Genomic DNA, 22,907 nt, shown 5'->3' with positions numbered 1-22,907 from the left:
GCTTTAAAAGCTTATGCTGAAACTATTAAAAGTTGACTCTCTCCTTCCTGAAAGCTTCCCCATTCTTAGTCTCATTCTTATGACAAATTCAAACCACACAGCATTATCAATACAAGCTCAGAAACATTGTTGTCCCTAAAAAGAACTGTAAACCTCAGATTTAGCATTGCTGTGGTCAATGTGGGTGGATGGAGTAATTTTGAAAGCATCTTATTCCTGATATTTAAAGATAGCCTCCTCTCAGCTCAAGAAGTGTCCATCCTGACAAGTAAGAAATCAAGCAAGCGTGGCCACTAAAGCAGGAGCTGCTGTTGCAACTTAAGTATGACGGGACAAATTTAGATGTACCTGTACAAAAAGTATAGCCAGTACTAGGTTAAGCCAAAGTCTATTGTGCCATGGTTACTAATTAGATAGGATGAAAAAAATTTTTAAATACATTTAAGCCACTGTAATCGTCCAGCCACGGAAACGTGAACTCTGCCACTTAGACTATACTTGGAAGGTTCCCTCAAAAAGGCAAATATCTGAATTGGAAGGGCTAAAGCTGCAGCACAGATGAGGTCCCAACATCAGGAACTGTTCCAGAGTCTGCATCCAGGAGATAAAATTAACTGAGCTATAAAATAAATCTGGCCACAAAGGCTTTTTAGCAGTCTAGTTGAATCAAAACATTATCCTTTTTCAAGTTTTGGGACATTTTTTCAGCCTAGGAAGTGCCTGAGTGAACACCAGGGAACTAAAGGATGACTGATCCATAAGAAAAAAACATTAGCCATGGACTTCAGCTGAAAAGCACTTTGTCAAGTGAAGCACTGGGAAAGTCAGGGCATAAATTTGAATCTTAAAGTCTCTTGGGTATTTAGGCATTTATTCCTATTTAATGCCAGTCAACTAGTCAATTGACCTTACTGATAATATTGTGTCCCTACCAAATTCTGACATTTGATTAACCTGCTGTCTTAACTTAACATGCTTCAGCTATCTCAATAATAAAATGTAGTTTACCCTTCACAGCAAACTGCCTTCTTGCTTAGTCTCTGTCATTATTGTGAAATGTATTACTATCACTCCATATACGAGACACCAAGTCATCAAAATCTAAGCCCTTTATGTCCCCCCCATTTAACTCCTACCTAACTGGCATTGTAAGGCAACAACATTGTGAACACTACAAACTCTATCATTAGTTATCTGTAACATTACAGACTTATGTTTGTATATTTAGCTTCCACCCTTCAGAACTAACAAGACATTACCAGAGAGTAGAAGTATTTAACCCCCTGATGGACTGGAAAGATACTTATTGAATTACCTTGCTTCAAAAAATTCCAGGCTAACTTGTTCAATCTTATCTTCTTGATCATCTCTTGCAGGTCAATAACCAAAAATTACTCCACATCAAAGTGCACATACAGACAACTTCTTATTTAATGGGCAGATATCTTAAAGAATCCTTAATTTAACCTTTCCCTGTGATAAACCATGCTCTGTTTCCTTTAAAAGTTGGAGTATTACAGTTTAATGGGATCTATATGAAAATATATTTTTAACTGGCAGCAAAACAAAACAGTACTTAAATTGATAACTTTATTATTTTGTAGGTTTACTCTTCCTGGTGTTTTGCAAATGTTCATTCTCCTAGTTTGCTTTACAAAATTAAACTACATAGAATTTCATATCAGAAAGCAAAATAAGGCAGAAAAACTTTCTGATTTGTATGCCAGAAAAGAAATAAAATTAGACTGATGGTTCAGGTTGTATTAAATTTTTGGGGATATGTTTATCCCACACAGTTAACTGAGTTCTGGAACTCGGTTTAGTTCTTGCCAAAGTGTCAGTGTTTCCACAGCAAAGTCCTGCTGTGGAACTGTGTCTGCAGTGTCTGGAGGACTATTTGCTGTTTCTTTGTTTTGAGGAATTATTTTCAAGGTACTTGTTGCAGCTGCAGAAGAACTCATGTAGTTCTCCAGGGCCATGTGTTGGAATGGCACTGGCAAAGTATTGACAGACAACTGATCTTGTCTAGATTTTCACTGAAAAATAGACAGTGTCTGGACTAGGCTGAGGAGCAGTATAGGATCTTATCCAGGGGTCCAGTCAAGGAAGCAGCAAGTGTTTGAAAGAGAAAACACAAATGCTTATAGATCTTCTGTTTGAGTAGAATGAAATGAAAGCTTCTGTAAGAACATAGGATAAGACAGCAGTGTTGCAATAATTCACACAATTTGAAAGTGAAAAGAGATTTTATATTGTAATCTACTAGCCAAAAGCTAGAATTTCTTTCCTTTAACATTAATTGCATTCAAAACAAAGGCTGCATGCTCTACCTAGGCTTTCTTTCAGTGAACTGCAACACAGCTTGTGCTTTCATAAACCTCACTATATCAAAATTAATTCATCAACCACTTGGGGAAATTTATTTCAGATCTTCTCCCAGTATTTATTTAACAATTTTAAACGGTCCAATGAAGATAGGAAAACCAAAACTAAAATACTAAGAGCAGGTTTGGGAGATAAAACCAGACAATAAGGATAAAGAGGTGACTAGGTAGCTCTCACAAACAGGTTAGCTGTTCTGTGGCCTTAGGTAATCAAAGGGAAGAACAGGAAATTCTTGGGGTGGTGAGGATGAGCAGCCACTGCATAATTTGTGGGATTCTCGGCTGCACCACAGCTTGCAGCAGAGATCTGGACACTCCAAAGATAGTTGCTGGCAGCACACCTCTCCTCATTACATACTATAGTAAGGAGTAGGATGTCCCTGAAAGGGAGCTCTTTGTTCCCATTGTGCTTTGCACTGTGTGAAAACGTTCTCAAATGCTAACAACTCAGTGTCAACAGCGGACTTAAAAGAATAAGCCCATTACAAAGAACTTCAGGACACAAAGATCTATTACCAGGTACAGTAACTGCTCTGATATTGTGGATGTTCAAGCACTGGCCTGCTGCAAGCAATATATTTCACTCAGCTTGAGTAAGAAATACTTCTGCTAACATAATGCAAAAAGATCAGGAGAAGAATTAGCAGAGCTTTGCGCAAAAGCTTTATTGTTCCCTCTTGTAATAGCTAAAGAGAGATAAGATAGACTCTCAGTTCCTGCCTTCTTGCAGTGGATGAATGGTCTTTTAGACTGAACTGGATTGGAATTCAGAGAGCTAGGCTTGGTCCTGTTGCCTACAAATAGCAAAAATTTTCTCTGGGAGCTTGACGCTCAGCTTATTTAGCTATTAAATAGCTTTTCTTTCAGAGATGCTTGTAAGATGTAATTCATCTCTACAGAACAAGTGGAAACTCCTTTATTGGTTTCAATGGAATATTGATCAGGTGCTTAAAAACCTGAAAGGGGACTTACCAAAGAACTATTAGCTTCTCTGGTCCTGGTCTTGCTGAACTTAGTGGCCTGTCAGTTATTAGTACTTACAGAAAAAGTTTCCATGAAGTTTTGCATTCACTTTCTGCCTATCAGCATCAAAGTCTGTTCAGATGTTCAACCAACATTTTGAATATAGCATTTGGGGATCATCAGATTGAAGTTTTTTTTCATAAAGGTAAATATTCATGCTCTTGTACTGCTGTATTATTTTAAAAACATGCTTTTAATATTGAGATTAAATTTGAAATGAATGAAGATGTCTTATGATTTTAACCTTCTTGTCTGTTGCCACAGTCCCCAAGTACTGCCTACCCTGCTTTAAGATATTCTCTACAAGTATTCCCAGCAGTGGGAGGGCTGACCTTACCTCCAGATACTGACTGAGCAAACGCAGAGCTTGGTCTGCAACACTGAAGATGTTCCGCCAGTCAAAGTCTGCCATTCCCTTCTCCCGGATCCCTGGAGACCCATTGTGGAAAAAGTTGATTATGTGTTCAGCAGTTAAGCCTTCAGCACCCAGTTGGCTGTTCAAGAAGTCCCTCACTGTAGGGTGCTTCAGAGAGTCCTGAGGAAACACACCAGGACAGCTTCACTACAATGATCCTCTTCATGCGTCCTGTTTAGCTAGAAAGGCTTCCATTTCCATAGCTCTTTCTGAGCTATGGAAGTAGTACAAAACAGTATGCTAAGGAATTAATTTTATAAATGAGCAATTGCATAGCTGAACTGGAGGTGAAGCTTGAAGAATGGATGAAAAGAAACATATCCTTGACTATTTATTGCATTGTTTCCTTATAAGCAAGAGGATAAATGTAATAAATGTCTAATCTAAAATAGAAGAGTGTGGAAAACCAAATGTTTTCTCAGGTATGAACTGCTTTATAAACTTTAACCACAGATATTACTTGCAGCTGATCAAAGTCAGATCTAAGGGATGTGAAAATAAACAATTTCCTAATGTAGTAAATTGCTGGACCCAGCAAAAACATGGCCCTACTGCCTTCTTTGCCTATGCAGAACCCAAGAAAATCAAGTTGTCTGTTATTGAAGGACATTTTGGAGAGACAGGGAAGCAGCAGTTGCTGCCTTTATTAAGAAGTCATTAACCAGATCCTAGAGAGTGTCCAGATCTGAGGTTTTGTCAGAGATGCTATAATGCATCTAAGACTAGCCTTCAAATCAAGACCAGTAACCAGTCCATAAGCCTTAAAGGCCACAGATTCCTTGCTGAAAAGGCTATGCTTCCAGGCAAACCTTCCAAATTAATTCTCTTCTCCCTTAGTAAAAATAAAGGATGATAAAAGGCTGCTCTTACTGAGGATCCCTGCTAAGTTATAACATACACGTATCATATTCATTTGCAGGCTGTTTTGAAAGAAGTACCACAGCTGAGGTCCTACTTCTTCCCAAGCTTTGGTCAACAGTCTGAGGCGTTCAAGTTCCTCAAAAGTGGAGTTTGCCTGAGGAATAAAACAGCAGAAAAGACTGTTAGAAAGCTAAGGAGATAAACAAACAGAATTTATGATCCAGCTGTTCAGTGACAGTGAAACCTGTAACTTACAAATATAGTTTTTACCTTCAATACTTAAAAAAATTGTTAAAATAGCAGAAGTGTTAATAATGCTTAGAAAAAGAATTTGTAAAATCCAACTGGAATCCAAGTCACTTGGGATAAATTTCTGTTGTATATGTAATGGAAAAAACAAGTGCACATTAACCCCAGTTAACTTCAATTCTTTTAAATGCTCAGGGTTTAGGTAGAATGATGTCTTCCTCTCTTTTTCCCTTTGACTATTTCTCTCCATTAAGAACTAAAGAACTATGATGATGTAGGTAGATGAGTAAATGGGAGGCAGTTAGAGAAGACAGATACTCTCATAGTTAAGATATTAGTTAAGATTTGAAATGTTAGGCTGCTGTAAATCTGATGTTTTCCTGTGTGAACTACAAGCAGCAGCTCTTCTGTCCCTTACATAGATGTTGAGAGTACTGAACTGCTGGTTAGGAGGTGGCCAAAACCTAGGTCATATGCAACTTTGACTTAACTGCTCAGATTCATTTCACCCAACTTCAGGCAGTTAGCTGGAGTCCAAGCTCCATCCTATTTTCATGAAGTGAAAATTATTTATCATTTCAACATATATAATACTAAACAATAATGTTGCTATTAGTTGGTAATCTCTCAGTGTTACGTCTCAATGAGTTTATCCAAGCCTCATAGCTGCCCCATTTAAATATTTACTGGCACAGAGCTGCTGATGTTCCTATATCTGTAAAATTATATATAAACTTTACTATTTTTACTAGTGCAAAAGTGCAATCATGCCAACAAAAGGCTACTTGAGCTGGAAAAAGCATTTAGTGTGGACAAAGATGGGATGAATCAGTGAAGATCTGCCTCCTGTTTTTTAACAAAGAGTAACTGTCCCTCCTCTGATGACTATCACAACAAATGGAGTTCTGAGAAGAAAATCTGATTAGGTTGAGGTAGCTGGGTCACTGTTTTTCAAAAGAGGCTTCTTAGGATGCAATTTTTTAGAAATATACATTTTTGTATTTCAGAACTTCTTACATTTTTTAGGATTTGCCGTACAGAAGGTGAATCAGGAGCAAAGAGAATTTTTCCCATCAGCAGGGGCTTCACAGCACTCCAGGCTATTTTGGTTAAAGGGTTTGATTCCAAGTTCTGGATCAATGCATTACAAAAGGGTGCTAAAGACAGAAAGAAAGACAGTCTTTATGTAACCCTACTCAAATCCTATCATACATAATGTCCTGCAGTGCTTTTTACTGGCAATATGGACAGTTTAAAGCATTTTTGAATCTGAATGGGTTAAGTAAATTCTGCAGTGTAGAAGTACAACACCTGAATAGATGGAAAAGACTATTAAGCAGATATTGGAGTTGTAGACACCATAGAAATTGGAAGAGCAAACATAAATTTAACCATTTGAAAGTTGCTGTTATTTCTAAGGTATTTCAAATGGAAGGAAACTAGACAGCCCAGATCTCACTAAACAGTTTTGAGCTCTAGAGGCTTTTCTCCTAATGACTTAGCTCCTTTGTATTGTAGTTGATACTGATACAAAGCTGTTTTTTCTCCTGTTAGTGGTTAATTCTTACACAGTATAAACTATTGGACTGGAGATCCAGCAGGCTTGGATGTTGAACTCCGGAACAGTTCAGAACTGGATCCTACAATAATTTAGAATTAAACATTTTAATGTAAGCATTTCTATCTTACTCCTGCACTATGAAGTAATTAGTTTATTTGGATAGTATGCAACTATTTTGTTCCCTGGCTGAATTAATGGAGTACTGGGCTTTCTACAGGTCTTTTGAAGGTTCAGACATAAGTAGAGCCAAGTATGAACACAAACGGTGAAAGGTAGGAGTCTCTCTACAGCCAAAGTGCTCACCTGTACTTTGTAACCATGCAACCCTATCTATCATAGCAGAAGGGACACAGAAATCTACTACCAGCTATAATATGGCTGTTAGTACAGAAAAAAATGCTGGTGGTCTAAATGTAGAGAAAAACTAAATAGAAAACAGAAGGGGACACAATAAAAAGATAAAATATCAAATGGTAGAAAAGATAAAATTGGTTCCTCTTTGCAGTCTCTCCTATTATAATAGCAAGAAGGTGAGGAAATCAAAGCAACAAAAACTGGTAAATTGAAATACTTTCTATGTAAGATTTAATTATGCTGTAGACTGTTACTGCTACAAAATATATGTACTTTTATGCAGAAACAGAACAGCCACCATGTATCAAATTGTTTATTTAAAAGGAGAGATTTTAAAATTCCTGTGCTCTAGGCCATCAATCAAGTTGAGTGACTTTAAAACAAACAAACAAACAAAAAAACCCCTATCTTGGAGAAAAGCAATTCTAGAATGTGGCACTGTATTTTCCTGAACCTTCTTCAGAAGCATCTAGTTCTTCCTGATATCAGTAGCATATATTAGAAGATAAGACAGAGGGACTGTCTTAATTATGATGACGATGATGTTTATTTATGCCTTCATATTGAAAGCAAATGCGTATTTCTGTCAGTTTGGAATTCCTGGGCTTCTCTGCTTCCAGCTATGAAGTAAGTATGATGAAAATTAACTAACCTGTCTCTAATTTCCTGAATCAACTGCTTAAAAATGTTATTTGATAAAAGCAACAGTGGTATTCTAACATAATGCATCTGTCTACAGTCGCTGTAATGGTTTGGTGGAAAAACTTACTGGTTGTATTATCATAAAGATAACTGGATTTCTTTCTTGTTGAGTCAATCCCCAGGAAAGCTTTGTAGTTATTATCTTCATACCAGTTGAAAGAAAGCACTCTGGATCCACCTCCTTCTGGGTAGCCACAGAAAAGATCAGACAAGGAGCTCACCAATTGGCCTAAGGATTCCGGCCTTCCATCTTGTACAAATGGTTGCAGAACCATCAAAAGGTCCTGAATGCTTGGCTTCCTGGCTAGCTGCAGTAAGACAAGACTTTGTTAACCGCAACCCTCAAAGGAGGTAAGTATCTGGTGAAGTCTCAGTTGTGCCCAGACTGGTGAAGTATGGATCCAGTCAGAACCTCATCTTTTTATCTCATCTGTCCTGGTCACAGGCACTGTTTTCAGTTCTTGTTCTCTCATGTCTTTTCTGAAGAAAAGAATATGCTTCATAACTGCCAATGCATATGTCTACATTTATTTTGTAGTGAGAGAAGAATGAATTTCTAAGGAATCAGCTTTTCCCAAACAAGTCTATTTTCTTTCTGATAAAGCAGGTAACTGGAACATAAAAAGAACAAAGGAAAAGGAGGACTATGCGCTACCCAGAAAAGTGATGCCATCTATTATTAGACCACCTACCTTTTGCACTGCTTGGGAGACATTAGACAGCACCTTCCCCCAGGCCTTCAGGTCAGCACCTGGTGAGTTTCTGTCCAACACAGTGGGAAGCTGTGAATACATCAGAAATACAGATGAGTTCTGTATGGTTTCTAGTGAGAGAAGAAAATCCAAATGGCATCTCTAGCTCAAATACTTTGAGTTATTTGGAACAGTGAGCCTTGTAAGCCTGTCTTGTGGGGCCACAAATCCAGTACCCATGTGCAGACTCACACAAAAGCCTGTGTAAGTGTTCTTACTAATATGAGGCTGAAACAGTCACAGGCCACTGAAAATATAGCTTGGGATTTGTTCTGTGTATCTAAGCCCACCATGCCAAGAGGTGCAAAAATGGAGGAGGAATGCAGGAACTGGGATTTCTGAGAAGCTGCTTCTCACAGAGGCTATTCTTCCAGCGATATGTACAGACTCGTGGTAACTTCCAAATTTAGCAAAGGTTGTGATACAGAAGCCCCCATTTGCCATGAAGGTAAATAACTGGTAGTACTTCACACTTGGGGGATTTCCTGATTTTGGACACAGTCCAGTCCTCAGTGTCACATCTGACAGAAACCATTACTTCTCCAGGCTCCAGCAGACTGGCCAAGTGGCCTTGCCAGCAAAAGTTAACACTTTAGTTATCACTGGCTTCTTAAGAAACAGGTGACACCATGGTATGCTGTCACATACCACTTTGCTTGCATCACTGCATCCTTTTTTGTCAGTTGTCTAAAGAATCATATGCGTGCTTAGACTTAGCACTCTTGAGGCTTTCTCAGGCATCTATTTTTCTAGTATTACAATAAAATATAAAGCTGGACTTTTAGGTAGCTAGACTGTAATATTTATGAGATAAGCCCCTAAAGACTTCCTCAAAACTGTGTAGCTATACACCCCGCTGATTCCCTGCCATTCCTTTCAGTCAGTTGGTGGTTAAGAAAGCAGAAGACAGCTGCACTGTGTAGGTACATGGCAGGGAATCACAAAGGCAGGAGTTTTTATGGAAAGCTTATGTTAGTATGTTCTGATCTGTCACTTGCAGTTCAGGCAGGAAGTATACACACACACAAAAATGCTTCAAAGTACAATTTTCCTTTGTCCCCTAAGGGGAACCAGTCTCTGCAAAGATTATACAGGATTATTGGAGCACTTGCCTTAACCTAGCCTTTTTGAAACTATGAGCAACAGGTATTGTAAACAATCTGAAGCAAACCAGAGAAAAGCCTGGGATAAATATGGAATTAAGAACCTCCTTCTTATAGCTAGAGGAAAAGAAAAGAGAAATACGGGCAAAATTACACATTTGCTCCTAAATACTATTTCTTGCAGGAGGCATTCAGTATGAATCAGGTCTTAACAGCAACGTCCTAAAATGACTGAATTTGTACTCAGCTAGTTCATGTTCTGTAGAAGCACACATAAGACAGGATCAACAGACATTATATACAAACTACACTCTCATCTGACCTAAATATCAAAGCATACAGTTGGAAATGTTTATTGACTGTAAGTACAGAGGAGGAGGAAAGCTTCCCCCAAAATATTTATCCAACTATTTTCATATTCATTGGAAGTGAATATGGTGTCATGAAAAAAAAGGAAAAGCACAAACATTGAAGAGTTTCTTTCCAACAACAGAAGGTCCAGTTCTGGAATCCAGAGTCAGCTGACCATCCTAAAATAAGCCCTACTAAACAAGGAGCTCTGCAAAACCAAATTCTGGTATGTCATTGGTTATAGTATACAACTGTAGCCTGAAGACCATGAAGCACAGAGTGACTGACAGTGTAAGAGTGCAGAAAATAACCTGGGTCTTGAATATACAGGTATTTCTAAAGTAGAAGTTTTAAAACTAATATAAAATTTTAAAAATCCAATGAAGATTCATTCTGCATATATAACTAAGTGTAGATTTACACTCAGTTTGATTACATATCAAGTTCATGTAGTGATACTGATCAAAGCAGCTTTTTCAGCAACATGTGTCTATGGTTAGTGAAGAACTGCTTATCTCCACCCAAAATTACAGAACTTCAAATAAAGCCTAAACAGGCAGGTTCAAGAACAGCAGTGCTCCAGTAAAAGGCTCATTTTCCTTGCTGCGGCTGAGCCAGCCACACAGTAAAGGAACGGTCTTATTTTTCTGTCTCTGCCTTGCCAAATGTGAATTGCTTTAATTTCTGGCAAAAACCCCTAGAGTGTATACATAAGCACATGAAGGATTTGAGTGTATGTTTATGCACATACATACTTGAATATGTTGATCACAAATTCAACAAGAAACACTAATTTCAAAGTGGTAGAGAAGCACATTTTAAAAATAACTGTGGCAGGGAGTGCTTATGCACAGTCTACCTTTTAGTTTAACAGGAGTAACTGAGATGGATTTTGATTCAAAAGGGGTTCTTCTGCCTTGGAAAAAACCAGGAACATATTAAAATTATTATTTAGCATCTATAATGATGGGAGTGTGGGAAAGCTTCTACCAACTTGTGGTCTCATTGTACTAGGCATCATGAAAAGATAATCCCTCTTCTCTGCAGCTGGGTGCACATTAAAACCCACTTGGAATCAGGCTGTGGATACCCTTCCAACACACAGACTTCCAATAATCAGGGGAAGTCTTGGCAGACAGATCTTGCAGTAACAGACCAGACCGTAAGCCTGCATCTGAACACCCCAGTCTTTCACAACTCCAGATTTTGGTTTCAGGTTTATGTTCCTATTTGCCATGTGAGGCTTTTTTTGTTTTTTGTTTTTTGGTTTTTTTTGTGTGTTTTTTTTTTTTTTAACACAGACAACTGCTTCATCAAATCTCATCTTTCCATTTTATTTGATATGGCAGCAAAATCACGGTATGTTATCAGCTTGATTTTAAAGCTGCGAAGTGCAGTCTGCATATTCACATGAAGTCCTTAAATGCTGAAAACCTATCTTAGAAGTACTGTAGCATTAATTCTCTGCTACTTCCAGCAAGCATCAGGTATATGAAAATATCTGAGCATATTTTTAGAAATGGAAAATAGCAGCTTTCAAAAGCTGACCACAGACTCTTATGAGGATTGGCAAAATCACATGAGCACAATGAATGACTGTCAATACCACGGTAATCAAACAGTAATTTGGCTGGTGTGTCAATTAAAGCTTCTGGCATCCTCTGTTCCCAGTTCTGAGCAACTCAAAGCTGAATAAAATCCATGTTAAATTAATCATGATGTTACACTGCTGTGGCAGAAAAGTCCAATCAATAATTTCTATGTAACTTCAGCAGCTGCTCATATATCCTGCCTGCTGTATACAGCAAACTGACAATGTGATGGTCTCATGACATTAAGTTAAAAGGTGAAAACCAGCAAATTAAATTCATTGTTGAAAAATGCAAAGTCATGATCACAGGGAAAACAAACATGAAAGACACATACACAGTGATGGGCTCTAAGTTTGCTATCATGAGGAAAGAGACCTTGGAGTCTTTATGAATAGTTCTCTGAAAGCACCAGCTCAGTGTGCAGAATACAAATGGGGTATTAGAAAATTTTTAGGAAGAGAACAGAGGACAAAAGCAAAAAACCCCACCCTACAACTATGCCATTTTCTCTCTCTCTAAAAATACATATATTCATATTATTACTTTTAAATATATAATAAAATATAAATAATAACAAATAAATAAATATTAAAAAGGCATAATATCTCCATACTGAACCAAGATTGCAGTTGTGGTTAATTTATTGCAAGAAGGTTACAGCAGAAACAGGAACAGCACAAAGAAGGGCAATGAAAATGAAAACAGGTAAGGAAAAGCTTCTATAGAAAAAGTGATGAAAGCCAGTACAACTTGCTTGGTTTTGTGTTGTTTTGTTTGTTTGTTTGTTTTGTTTTAAAAAGGCTCATATGGCTATCCTAACTCAAGCTGCATCATGGCTTTGACTTCAGCGTAAAATTCTGTCATGCTGGATGGAGCAAAGACAGGATGGGTTGTATGGGGTATTTTCAGAACCCTCAGCAATGGCCCTGTAGGTCTTGCCACACACTATTTTGCTACACAGACTGGAAAGACCAGATAATACTTCCACACACCTCTGATTTTAAAATTGCATTTGATTCTTTTAGTTCTGTTGTACTCTGAATTTAATCTGTTTCATACCAAAACATACTCAGAACTGTCTAGTGTCCTGCTGATGGTAGGTTAACGATCACACATCCATAACCTTACATTTGCAAGGGTTAATAAACAAAGACCACTTGCAACATTGGTGATGTATTACAAGGAAAATTCTTGAAGGGCAATGAAATATCAGCCAAAAAAATTACAATAGAAGGCAGGATGATTGTATTAATACTTACCAGCTGAAATAGCTTAAAGAAATCAACATTTGCATACAAGGCATCTTCTACTCTCTGTAGGCTTTCCTGGGACAAGGCACACATGGCCTTGTGCACAGAAGGGAGACCTCTTCGGCTGCTGAAGATAATAAAGCGGTCCAGGAGCATCTGACTGCAAGCAATCTCCTTCAGAGTCAAGCTAGGTACGCCGTAGGCAAACTGCAACCGAACCCAATATTTCATTTACTGTTGTGTAATCTTTATACTGCTCAGGAACAATTAAAGATTTATCAAAAGTGGACACCTTGATATCAGCCCCTGCTAATATTTTCATGAGTGGCAGAAGAATGTGGTCAGCTGAAGCATTAAGTCTTGAACCACATTCACTTGATGTTATGCTAGATCACTGTGTCTTCAGTCACGTTTTTCCTCTTCTCATTAGTGATCCTTCCTTTCATTGCAAAAGTTCTTGCGAGTCATCTTCTCTTTCTCTCTCTCATCTAAGCATACCTGATGCCATACTACCCATACTTGTGGTTAAGGAACGATAGCTACGGCTTGCTTGAAAGTATTTCCCCAGGACCAACCGCTTGTGCCACATGACTCTACCTTTCGTGTTTAGGCTAGTTATATTTTTGCTGTCAGTTGCTCTAAGAGAAAAAGGCCAGTTCCACTGATTCTCAAGCTTGATTTCCCTCAGTATTTTATTTCAGTTATGACTATTCCACCCCAATGCTTCCCCACAGCCATTATTCATTGTCACTGTGCACAAGCATACAGCCAGGCTTTACAAAGCCATTTTACATTAAACCACACCCATCTACTGATTACCACTTCAAATATAAACACAGAACAGAAGAAACCAATTATTTTCTTCAGTATTCAACCCCTGGGAACAGATTAGTTTCTAGTTAAACCAATGTAAATGCAGAATAACTCCAAAGAAATCAGTAGATTTACCTGGGATTTACATTGTTGTAATGGAACACTCTTCTTGGTAGTCTATGACTCAGTTCTACTTGCTTTATAATGCACAGAATACATGGCAATATAATAAAAAGTAGCACTGGAAATTGCTCATAAGCTAATGTTCCCATCCTCTGTCCATCTGCTTTCACAGTACAAATTGTAAGGAAAAAAGCTCACAATACTGTGATGACTATAAATTCCTACTGTGTTTGAGATCAACACAGACTTTCAGACAAACAAGAACTATGCACTGGCACAATATCATTAGGCTTAAGGAATTTAATGGGCTGCATAGAAAAAGATATTGTCAAAATCTGCACAGAATGTCATTTTATTTAGAAAAATAATGTGCTGAACATTCCACTCTTTAAGACATTTGGATGAAAACAAATACACCACACCTATTCCAGGTCAGACATAGGTGCACATTTATTTCCTATCTAAGCAAATTAACATGGCCATCTAAGAGATTCTGAACATTATTAAAATTTTATATCTGCAAATATCCTACAGTTAGCAGCTGTGACTTGTTTGGTGGTGCCTGTAAAGAGAAATATTTAAAAACCCAAAGGAATAAGAAAAAAAACCTAATTCAGTTGCTTTGGAGAGTAGATTCAAGCTTGCGGAGTTATTCATTAAGTGCTTCAGATGTCAGAAGCTACCAACAAAACTGTGTGTGGCTGTGGAAAGTCAGCATCCAGAATAGGAGAGGCAGGGGGAAAGAGGTCTAGTACAACATTGTATTTTGTCTACCATGACTGCCCTGGGTTTCAGTTTATGGAGCTGTTTATGGAGCTGACAAAAAAAAAAAGGTACTTGAATTATGCACAGTTTGTATATTGGAATTATGATGCAAAGAAATGATGTGAATTTCTAGTAAAAGTATCTGAGAGGTACTGTCACTATCATCACTACAGCTGTACCCATATAAAGGCATTGTTAACACAAGTTAGTATGAAGAGAGACAGAATGCAAAAGGGGAAATGCAACTGACAGATACAGTCTGGCTTGCAAAAAACTCCAAAAGCAAACATCCCTGCCCTCCCTCAAACTGGAAAATTTTAATTGGATTTAACCGACTTTATGACAGTGAAAGAATTTGCTTATTTGCTCAGTCACTTATTTCCTGGGAATGTGTATGAAAAGAGCAGCATTTTTTTAACCATATACGCCTGATCTGGCATGGTCTTCATCATCCAGTGTGAACTGCAATGAAACTGAGCTGCACAGGGAGGCAGTCTGGGAACCTTGATTTGATTTGTGAAATGAGGAAACTGTGACATTAACATCATTGAGAAGGATTAAACACACACACACAAAAAAGAGAGGTTATTTACAAACTGTAACTGCATTTCAAGAATGTTCATGAACAGATGGTATTAGAAAAACATAAAACCTCTGCCCTTCCAATTTTTCCGGTAGAGCGGGCTGTTGCCAATCTTTCCTGAACTTCTTACTGTGATTTAACATCAGCCTCTTATCCTTGTCTTAGAATGACTCAAAAAAGCAGGCCCTCGGAGGAAAACTTCAATACTTTTTCTTTTTAATCAATGTGTCACTCTTTGGCCAAAGCTGGCAAGATGATGTCCAAATTATTTTTTCAGTTAGTTGGCTCTTTGATCAGGTTTAGCTTTCAGCTCTGTGTGTCATTTCCTGCACTCCCAGGCACCTCAGACCCAGATATGCAGCCAGCTGTTGGCAACAGTCAGGCTCTTGTTTACAAGTTGCTTTCAGATTGATCACCTCTGTGCCATCAGAGCCGGGGAGAGGGTGTACAGTGATATGCAAGCAAACTGAGGGTAGAGCAGCATGAAGAAATAGAGATGAACTATCATGGCTGAGGCTTAAGACGACCACAGATCTAGGTTCGGGTCATGGCTCCGCAACTTCTACCTCAACCAACTGTAAGTCCAGCCTGAGTAACTTGCTTATCAAGAAGGTCTATAGGAATTAAGTGATTTACCTCCCACGGGAGATTAAATGTTCAATTACTATTGAAAATAATTCTCTTGTGGTCTTTTAAAAATTATGAGATTAGTTGTCTGCATCAGTTCCTCTTGGAGGAAGTATTCACAGCACTTTCTTTCCTCATAGCTGTAAATCAGCTCTTGTGAGATGATCTTGTACCCCTGTGATTACTGCTAACAAGAAAACCCTATGGAAGACAGCAAAAGTGGTATTTAACACCAGGTCTCCTCCAGCTTCCTCTCTAACTGATGTTCTGATTTCTTTAGTTTCCAGCATGAAGAGAACCATGTCTCTTTCTACATCAGCACAGAAAATATAGCAGAAAAACACCAGGTTTCAATGTTCCAGCAGGTTTCAACCATACTTTCAGTGATGGTGTTGAAAACTTCAGTCCTGCATACACTGGCAGGCAGAGTTTTTAACAGTAGATGAATGAATGCCACTGGGGAGCTAACAGACACTAATACATCAGCACACAGTTCTCCTGGCGCAGCAGATGTCTGGCAAAGAAGTTAGGGACAAAAAGGGAAAGAGAAGCCCAGCAGGGTATCTGTATATATTCTTCTTGTCATGAGCAGCAAGGAAGCAAATTTTCACCATCTCAGCTGATATGGAGGTGTGAAAATAAATAGGATGTATCAACTGACACTTACTTTGGTATTGTCTTGTGGTATTGCGTCATGACAAAGTGAGGGGAGGGGAGGGCTTCCCATGGTACTAATCAAGAATACAGCAGATAAGTAACCTGGCTACTAGTCACACCAGCTGGAACCTGTGGTGCACAAAAGGAACTGCATGCAAGTTCATTAATGCCCTCCCTCTTTCTGGCCACACACAGTTCCAGCATTTGTGTTTTATGTGGCAGTGAAAAAGAGGAATTGAGTCTTTCAGCCTCAATTATTCACTTGCTTCCACCCACACACTAATGCAGTGTAGAAATTGTTCCAGAGCTCTGATTCAGCAACATTCATTCATTAATACAGCATTCCTCACAGAGCTCCCAGCCACCAGCACATGCAGAGACAGCCTGAACTTGGTCAAACACAGTCCCCTGCTTAGCTGCTTCAGGAGGGATTTGACCTGCAGTTTTCACTCTGAATTTTCTGAGCAGATCTATTATTCAATCAGAATCTAAGAAAGTGGGTCTGCTTCTCCACTCCCACCTATTCATGTGGGACAATTCCATAAAGCCACCATATTACGCTGCTGATATTGGGGCAGAGAATTTAAGTGTTAATTTAAGAACCTCAAATAGTTCTCTGCTGCAGTTTATCAGGAGTGCTGTCTCAAAAGGATGCCCAGCTGTCTTATACTTTTGAGCCAAATCTTTAATCATGGGGACAGATGCATTGCTTGGCAGTATCATTTTTTGATGCTCATTATTTGGGAGCAACAGCAGCATCGGACAAAATAATCTATATTTAATGCATATTCAAAATATTTTTTAAAGACAAAATGCATGCCTCTTCCTCTAGATTCACAAAAAACAAAGGGAGAAGTTGTACAACCAACCTATAAGGTAGCAGGTATTCTGGGCACAAGGTCCTCACTGAGGCTACTTTGCATATACAACTCAAGAGATTGCATTCCACAGAGGTAACAGCTTGGTAGCTGTTATGCTATACCCACCTGTTCAGGGCGCACTTGAGCATTAATAAGCTGGAAAACAACAGTATCTGGGAGGCCAGCATCTTCCAGCAAGAAGGAAGTAAGGGTCTCCCCATCTTTCAAAATGTCTAGAATTCGTATTCCTCTTCCTAGGTGAAGAAAGGAGTGCAGAGATCAGTGAGATACCAAACAAAGTAAGTTAAAGAACAACTCATACCCTGGCTTAAACCTACAAAAAGGATGTACTTTGGCTCATATACTTAATAGTGACTAATGGGGTCCAGACCTATTTTTTAAATTCAAAATAATTTTAATCCTTTGTTGGGGAATGATCATCAGAAAATGCTGAATGTTCTAACTCTGCATATCAGATTTCTCAAAGGTGTTTCAGACTAGAACTTCAGCAGCAGAAGTATGACAGCATCCCTGACTGCATTTGAAAGCATCTGTCTCTTTTCTGAGGCAATGCTTTATTTTAAATGTTCAGATTCAAGTGTGCTATTGTTGTTAGTGTCCTTTCTTCTGGGCTTTGTGTAAATAACTTTAGCCAATCTTTTACATTTAAACTAATTTATCACTTGCTGTCCATTAATCTTAGCTAGTTAATCTTATTCTATAGTATTGCAAAAATGGTCCTTTGAAAATCTTTCACAAGAAAAAATTCATTTTCCTTAGAGAAGCATAAACTGTTTGTAGTTTAGTGGTCATATTAAACTAGATTACCAACTGTTAAACTAAAAACTGACAAATCTTCAGGCAAACCAATGAGACTACCCACTATTAAATTAAACACATGTGAGAGGCCACCAAGTTTCCCTAATCCCATCTATAACAATATTCAAAATACTGCTGATTTAAAGTCAAACAGTGACAATCTTTTTTAACTTGTCTCTGTTACAAATCAGTGTCAGCATGAATTCCACCTCAGTATGGTCCAAGTGAAAGCTTGGAAAGTGAATGTTGCTCATGTCCATTGAATACTACAGCCTTTATTAAAGGTAGTTCTCACAGCATCAACTGACTTTGGTAAAGAATGCTTGAAAAGCACTAGTTCTTCCAGTCTTTAGAACAGGCAATTGAAACTGATAGGAGCAGCAGGTATCATACTGACATGGGGAACGTAGCTTTAGACATCTCCACATAAACATGCACAAATTTGCTGCTGAGTGTCTCCATTCTGTGAGTTAAGTAGAGTCTCATCAGAGTTTGACAACTAACTTCCACAATTCCATCTGCAATAATCGTATTCTGCCCTAGGGCTCCAGGGGCTGAGCAGAACTTCTTCAGTTGCTCCTCTATGTATTTGTTCAAGCTGTAAACACTGAAAACAATAGCAGAGGCCTCTCCCTCATTCTCACTGACGCTGTTCCTGGCACCCAGGCATTATGGAGGAAAAAGCACACCACAGGAACAAATCTCATCAAATGCATCAGTGTAAGAGGCAAATGGGACAAGGAAGGACGACTCAAGAGGTAGATCTGGTTTAAAGAATCCAGAGAAGGAACAAGCTCAATTCTGACATTTCTGATTTTTTCATTGATCAGCTCTGCAGCTATAACAATATTCTGTCAAGATTGTTACTTACAGGCAATAGTAGTAAGCTACACACAGAGAGAACTTAAATAGTCAATTCTGCAGTACCTTTTTCTGTATGGAAAAAGGTGGCAATTCCCATTTTATTATTTTAGCCTCGGAACTGACTTTGTTGCTTTCTTTCATGAAACAGGAGATTCCAAACATTTTTAAGATTTTTTAAAAAGTAAAATACATTCCCCCCCCCCCGATTCTGAAAGAGTGTTAACATTATATTTCACAGGAGTGGGGAGGCATGTACTCTATTTTCCAACTGCTGAGTAAAGTTGATACGGGATGCAAAGGCAATTTCCCAAACCATGGGGTGTGGTACCTTAGCAGTATGTTGCAAACCCATGCCAGGTCATGCTTTTCCTCACCTCTAAATAGACAGATTTAGTTTCTATAGCTGTGTACAAACCACAACTCAGACTATACTCAGGTTCTTGTTGTTTGCATTCTGGGGCATTTTGATTGTCTCACTGTTATTTACAATGAGATAGTCCCTTTTTTACTTCTAGTTAGAAACCTCGGATAAGATAGTGGAGTATGTATATCAGATGATTTGTACACATCTTATTAAAAGTATATGGAGAGTGATTATTTGATTTTAATAAGAATATTATTCCTGTGGCAAAGGATTTGAGAATGAGACAGATCAGTTCTCAAATCCAGTCTATTTTCGTGCCTTTAGTTTTAGGAGTATCTTTTCAAATTCTGTACCTAAAGCCCAAATACTCAATGAAAAATTTATTATTAGTCCATTTCCTATTTTTCCCCAGGATTGTGTTTTGAGTTCAGCAGGTTAAGTAAAAAATTAATGAAGTCATATAATTTGCAATCCTGTTTATAAGACGTGTGCAATGCCTTCTTCCTCTAAACACATCATCAGAACAAGAAAGTGTCTCCTTCTTCACTGTTCCAAACCTATTTCAGCTAACACTTGAAGCAAAGTACCTCCAAGCTCTTCTCTGGTTTATGCTTCTAGTATATATTCAGGCATATTCCTAGCTTTCCATTCCTCTGCATCTTCCAGTGATGCTTTCTTATTGCTTCTGCCTCTACTGTAATAATAACTAATGAAATTTCTTCATCCATGTGTTTTACTTTGGGTGGTGAGATATCCGTGGGTTTGTGTTTTGTCTGCTGTTATTTAAGGAAGAATGGAGATGACTGCCTCTCTCCTTTCTCTCGAATGAAAGGTGTTTGTTACAACACTGGATGAGTTTTAACTTACTCTCTCTAACAGTAAGCAGAGTAACAGTCACATGTGAAATAAATTATAACGTTGTCAATCTGCAGAATAACTACCAGTCAGCTCTCAGAAGGAAAAATTCAGTAGTCTAAAGGATATAGACAAAACAATTACCTGCAATTCTTTCAGGATTAGTCCTCATTGTTTCCATAAACTGAGTCATAATGATCAGTTCTTCCCAGATTCTGCCAAGGTCACGGATTTCAGGGGCTTCCAGTAAGAGCTCCTGAGCATCTCTATATACCCTTGCAAGGCTGAAAGAAGAAATAGTGAACCAACAATAATTTAAGACTGATGACTCTTGAGAACCTTTCACACACACAGAAGAGTGAAGTCAACTTTCTCTGTGTTAGGGGTGAGGAAAAAATAAACTATTTTGTCCTTAGTCTTGAAACTCAAATGTCAGTTTTGTGGTGACTAGTTCCAGGTGGTGTGGGATTCAGTTAGGTTTGGAAGTTCACAGAAGGTTTAAGAGGGCTACTGGTGTTGCAGAAGGTTGGCTTCTCATACACTTTCTTCATTATCCACGCTGATCTTTCTGGGGATACAGGACCTTCCCCAGAGAGCATTCACCTCACAGCTATGGTGCAAATCTGCTCTGCTTCTGGCCCAGGCTCAGCTCCAGCATTTGGATGGGGCACTGTGGGCACATGCAGCCCTGCTCAGCCAGTAAGTGACATGGAATCATTCAGACACAGAATCCTCTTCCCTCTCCCGGTTCAGTCCCCTCCAATGTAAGGGTGGCGTTCAGGTCCCTTCAAAGCATTTCTTCTAGGAGAGGCAGGAAAATGGGAGTGACAAACTGTCACAGGCAGCTGTTCACCTACTAGTTCTGGGTTAGAACATGCAGTTCAAGTGAGGATGCAATCAGGCCCTGTGTTTATAAACAAGTACAAAAAAATTCTTATTCACAGCAGGAGAGGCCATCACACTTCTTTAATGGTGTTATGTTTTTCCATACATGGAATGGTATATCTCAGTCCTCTTTGACTTCTTTTAGCTTACAGGAAACGGCAAACAGGAAGGACTAAATTCTTTCAGAAAACACAATGTATTTGCTTCCTCTGTAGTGAACTGAATTTACTCTGTCTCACAAAGGGACAGTTTGCTCTGTAATAAGCAACCTAGAAAAGCCAGAATGTATAGAAAACAGAACCCTATAGCTTCACTGTGTGATTGACTGTACCCCACAAAAAAAGTGCAGCTGACTATTTTAAATCCTGTTCACTAGGAACAAAAGGTCAAATGCTAAGTTAACTCAAGTTACAGACTTTCACATGACTGGAGCTTTAATGGCCTTGACATTGTTAGCTCATGAATTTTAATCATTGGATGCTCCAAAGTGGACTAATTGCAAAGGGAGATTTGGAGCATTTTTTATAGCTATTCTAACAGGTTTTTACTCTAAGGGTCTTTGTCCACTATGTTGTCTTTCATAACTCAGCTATAACAAACAATGCAATAAAGCACTCCCACAGCTTTTTTTCACTAACAGTCCAGAAATGTCCTATCCTCCTATTTTGTTAATAAGCTTAGTATCTGAAGGTTACTATGCTGGTTAAAGTCTTACTAGTATGTAGCCAAAACAGGTGCTACATAAGAAGTGGCAGCGCAGATTTTCCTTTGATGCTACTTCATCAGAGCTCTCATATAGAAGGGACAACTCAAGTGATGAGAAAAGAAAGCTTAGGGGTTTCATACTTTTATATCAAAAAAATTTGTCTTGAGACGTTCACTAAGCAGTAGGCAATAGAAAGGATGGATTTTACTAAGTGAACACATCTTCCCTAGGGACTACTACAACTGAACTCTTTCTTGAAAAGGACCAAACCCACCATCATGAGCTCTGTTTCAACTTTGCTGGCCATCGTTGGAATGCAGCTGATGTGCTAGAACTGAAAATTTTTGTCTTCCAGTATTTGCACACCGGTGCTTTCTTAAATGCTCACCTTTCACTTCTCATTCACACCACAGAACAATTCTTTAAAATATGCCTCAATGCACTGCTTACATGGAATTGTTGTAGTTGGACACAACACCTGGACCCTCTCCATGGGTTGGGCTGCGGAAACAGGGGTTGTTCATGTTACAGAAGATGCCATGTAACCATGGCAGTGTTCCTGCAGATGGCATTGCCTTGTTTGGGAAGTGACCTTGAGTATGGAAACAGAAATATAAATGATTAGGTGTCTTTTCTAATGCAGCCTGTGTGAATCTAAATAGCATGATGTGTTGGCTCACTACAGAAGGAATGTGATGGAAATCATACAGGTTTCTCTTTTACTAAGTAAAAAAAAGTCACTAATAGAAGCAATGTGGCTATTTTCAGCTGAAATAAATTGTGACATAACTTTTTTTTTTTTTTTTTAAATAAGTAGTGAGGCAGTAACTTTTTCAGTAACAGAATTACAGAAACCTACAACTTCATAGAATATTGATACCTCATGTAAGTCCGAAAGCATCTCACAGGAAAACTAGAGCTTTTTTTTTTTTTCCTCCTCACTGGTAAATCTTATAACATATGGCTATAAATAACTAAACTACTTGAAGCAAAGTCTGTTCTTTTGCCACTGGAGAATAATACTCGGCAACCAGCTCCATTATCTCTGTCTGAGAACTTCTAGCCATTATCTAGCACAAGTCAGAGCATTAAAACATCTTATGTTCTTACATTCATGTTGGCGATACAGTGGATTAGTTTTCCTCAGCCAGACAAGGGCAAGAAATAATGACAGAGGCCATACAAGCTCCACCACAAAACGAAGCTGAAAAAAAAAAAAAGAAAAAAATAAATTAAAAATAAATGTTACAGATGAACCATGTATAGAGTTACTAAGTGACTAGAGGGCTGAGGCTCCTTCTCACAGCAGCAACACCCAGTGCAGCATGTGCCATGGTTATCCCTTGCCTATTTCACCATTTGGAAAGGACACCTGGAAATAGCAAGGAT

At 38.5% G+C, this 22,907-nt stretch overlaps 1 protein-coding gene across 1 annotated transcript in view; it reads right to left on the bottom strand.

Annotated features, from left to right (window-relative positions):
• ABCA4 (ATP binding cassette subfamily A member 4) overlaps positions 1-22,907 on the bottom strand; it is a 72,082-nt gene extending 49,175 nt beyond the window's left edge. Inside the window, exons 1-10 of the mRNA XM_075038962.1 lie at positions 22,629-22,907; positions 21,969-22,110; positions 20,072-20,211; positions 17,152-17,279; positions 12,607-12,804; positions 8,242-8,331; positions 7,617-7,857; positions 5,950-6,089; positions 4,721-4,837; positions 3,745-3,942 (exon numbers count right to left, since the gene is read on the bottom strand). Of these exons, the coding sequence (XP_074895063.1) occupies positions 3,745-3,942; positions 4,721-4,837; positions 5,950-6,089; positions 7,617-7,857; positions 8,242-8,331; positions 12,607-12,804; positions 17,152-17,279; positions 20,072-20,211; positions 21,969-22,090 (1,374 nt within the window). The 5' untranslated portion in view covers positions 22,091-22,110; positions 22,629-22,907. The remainder of the gene's footprint in view (positions 1-3,744; positions 3,943-4,720; positions 4,838-5,949; positions 6,090-7,616; positions 7,858-8,241; positions 8,332-12,606; positions 12,805-17,151; positions 17,280-20,071; positions 20,212-21,968; positions 22,111-22,628) is intronic.

This window comes from Buteo buteo, chromosome 10 (assembly GCF_964188355.1).
Source record: "Buteo buteo chromosome 10, bButBut1.hap1.1, whole genome shotgun sequence".
NCBI classification, from domain to species: domain Eukaryota; kingdom Metazoa; phylum Chordata; class Aves; order Accipitriformes; family Accipitridae; genus Buteo; species Buteo buteo.
Note: the sequence above shows the minus strand (reverse complement) of the source record. Positions and strands in the feature narration are given on the sequence as shown.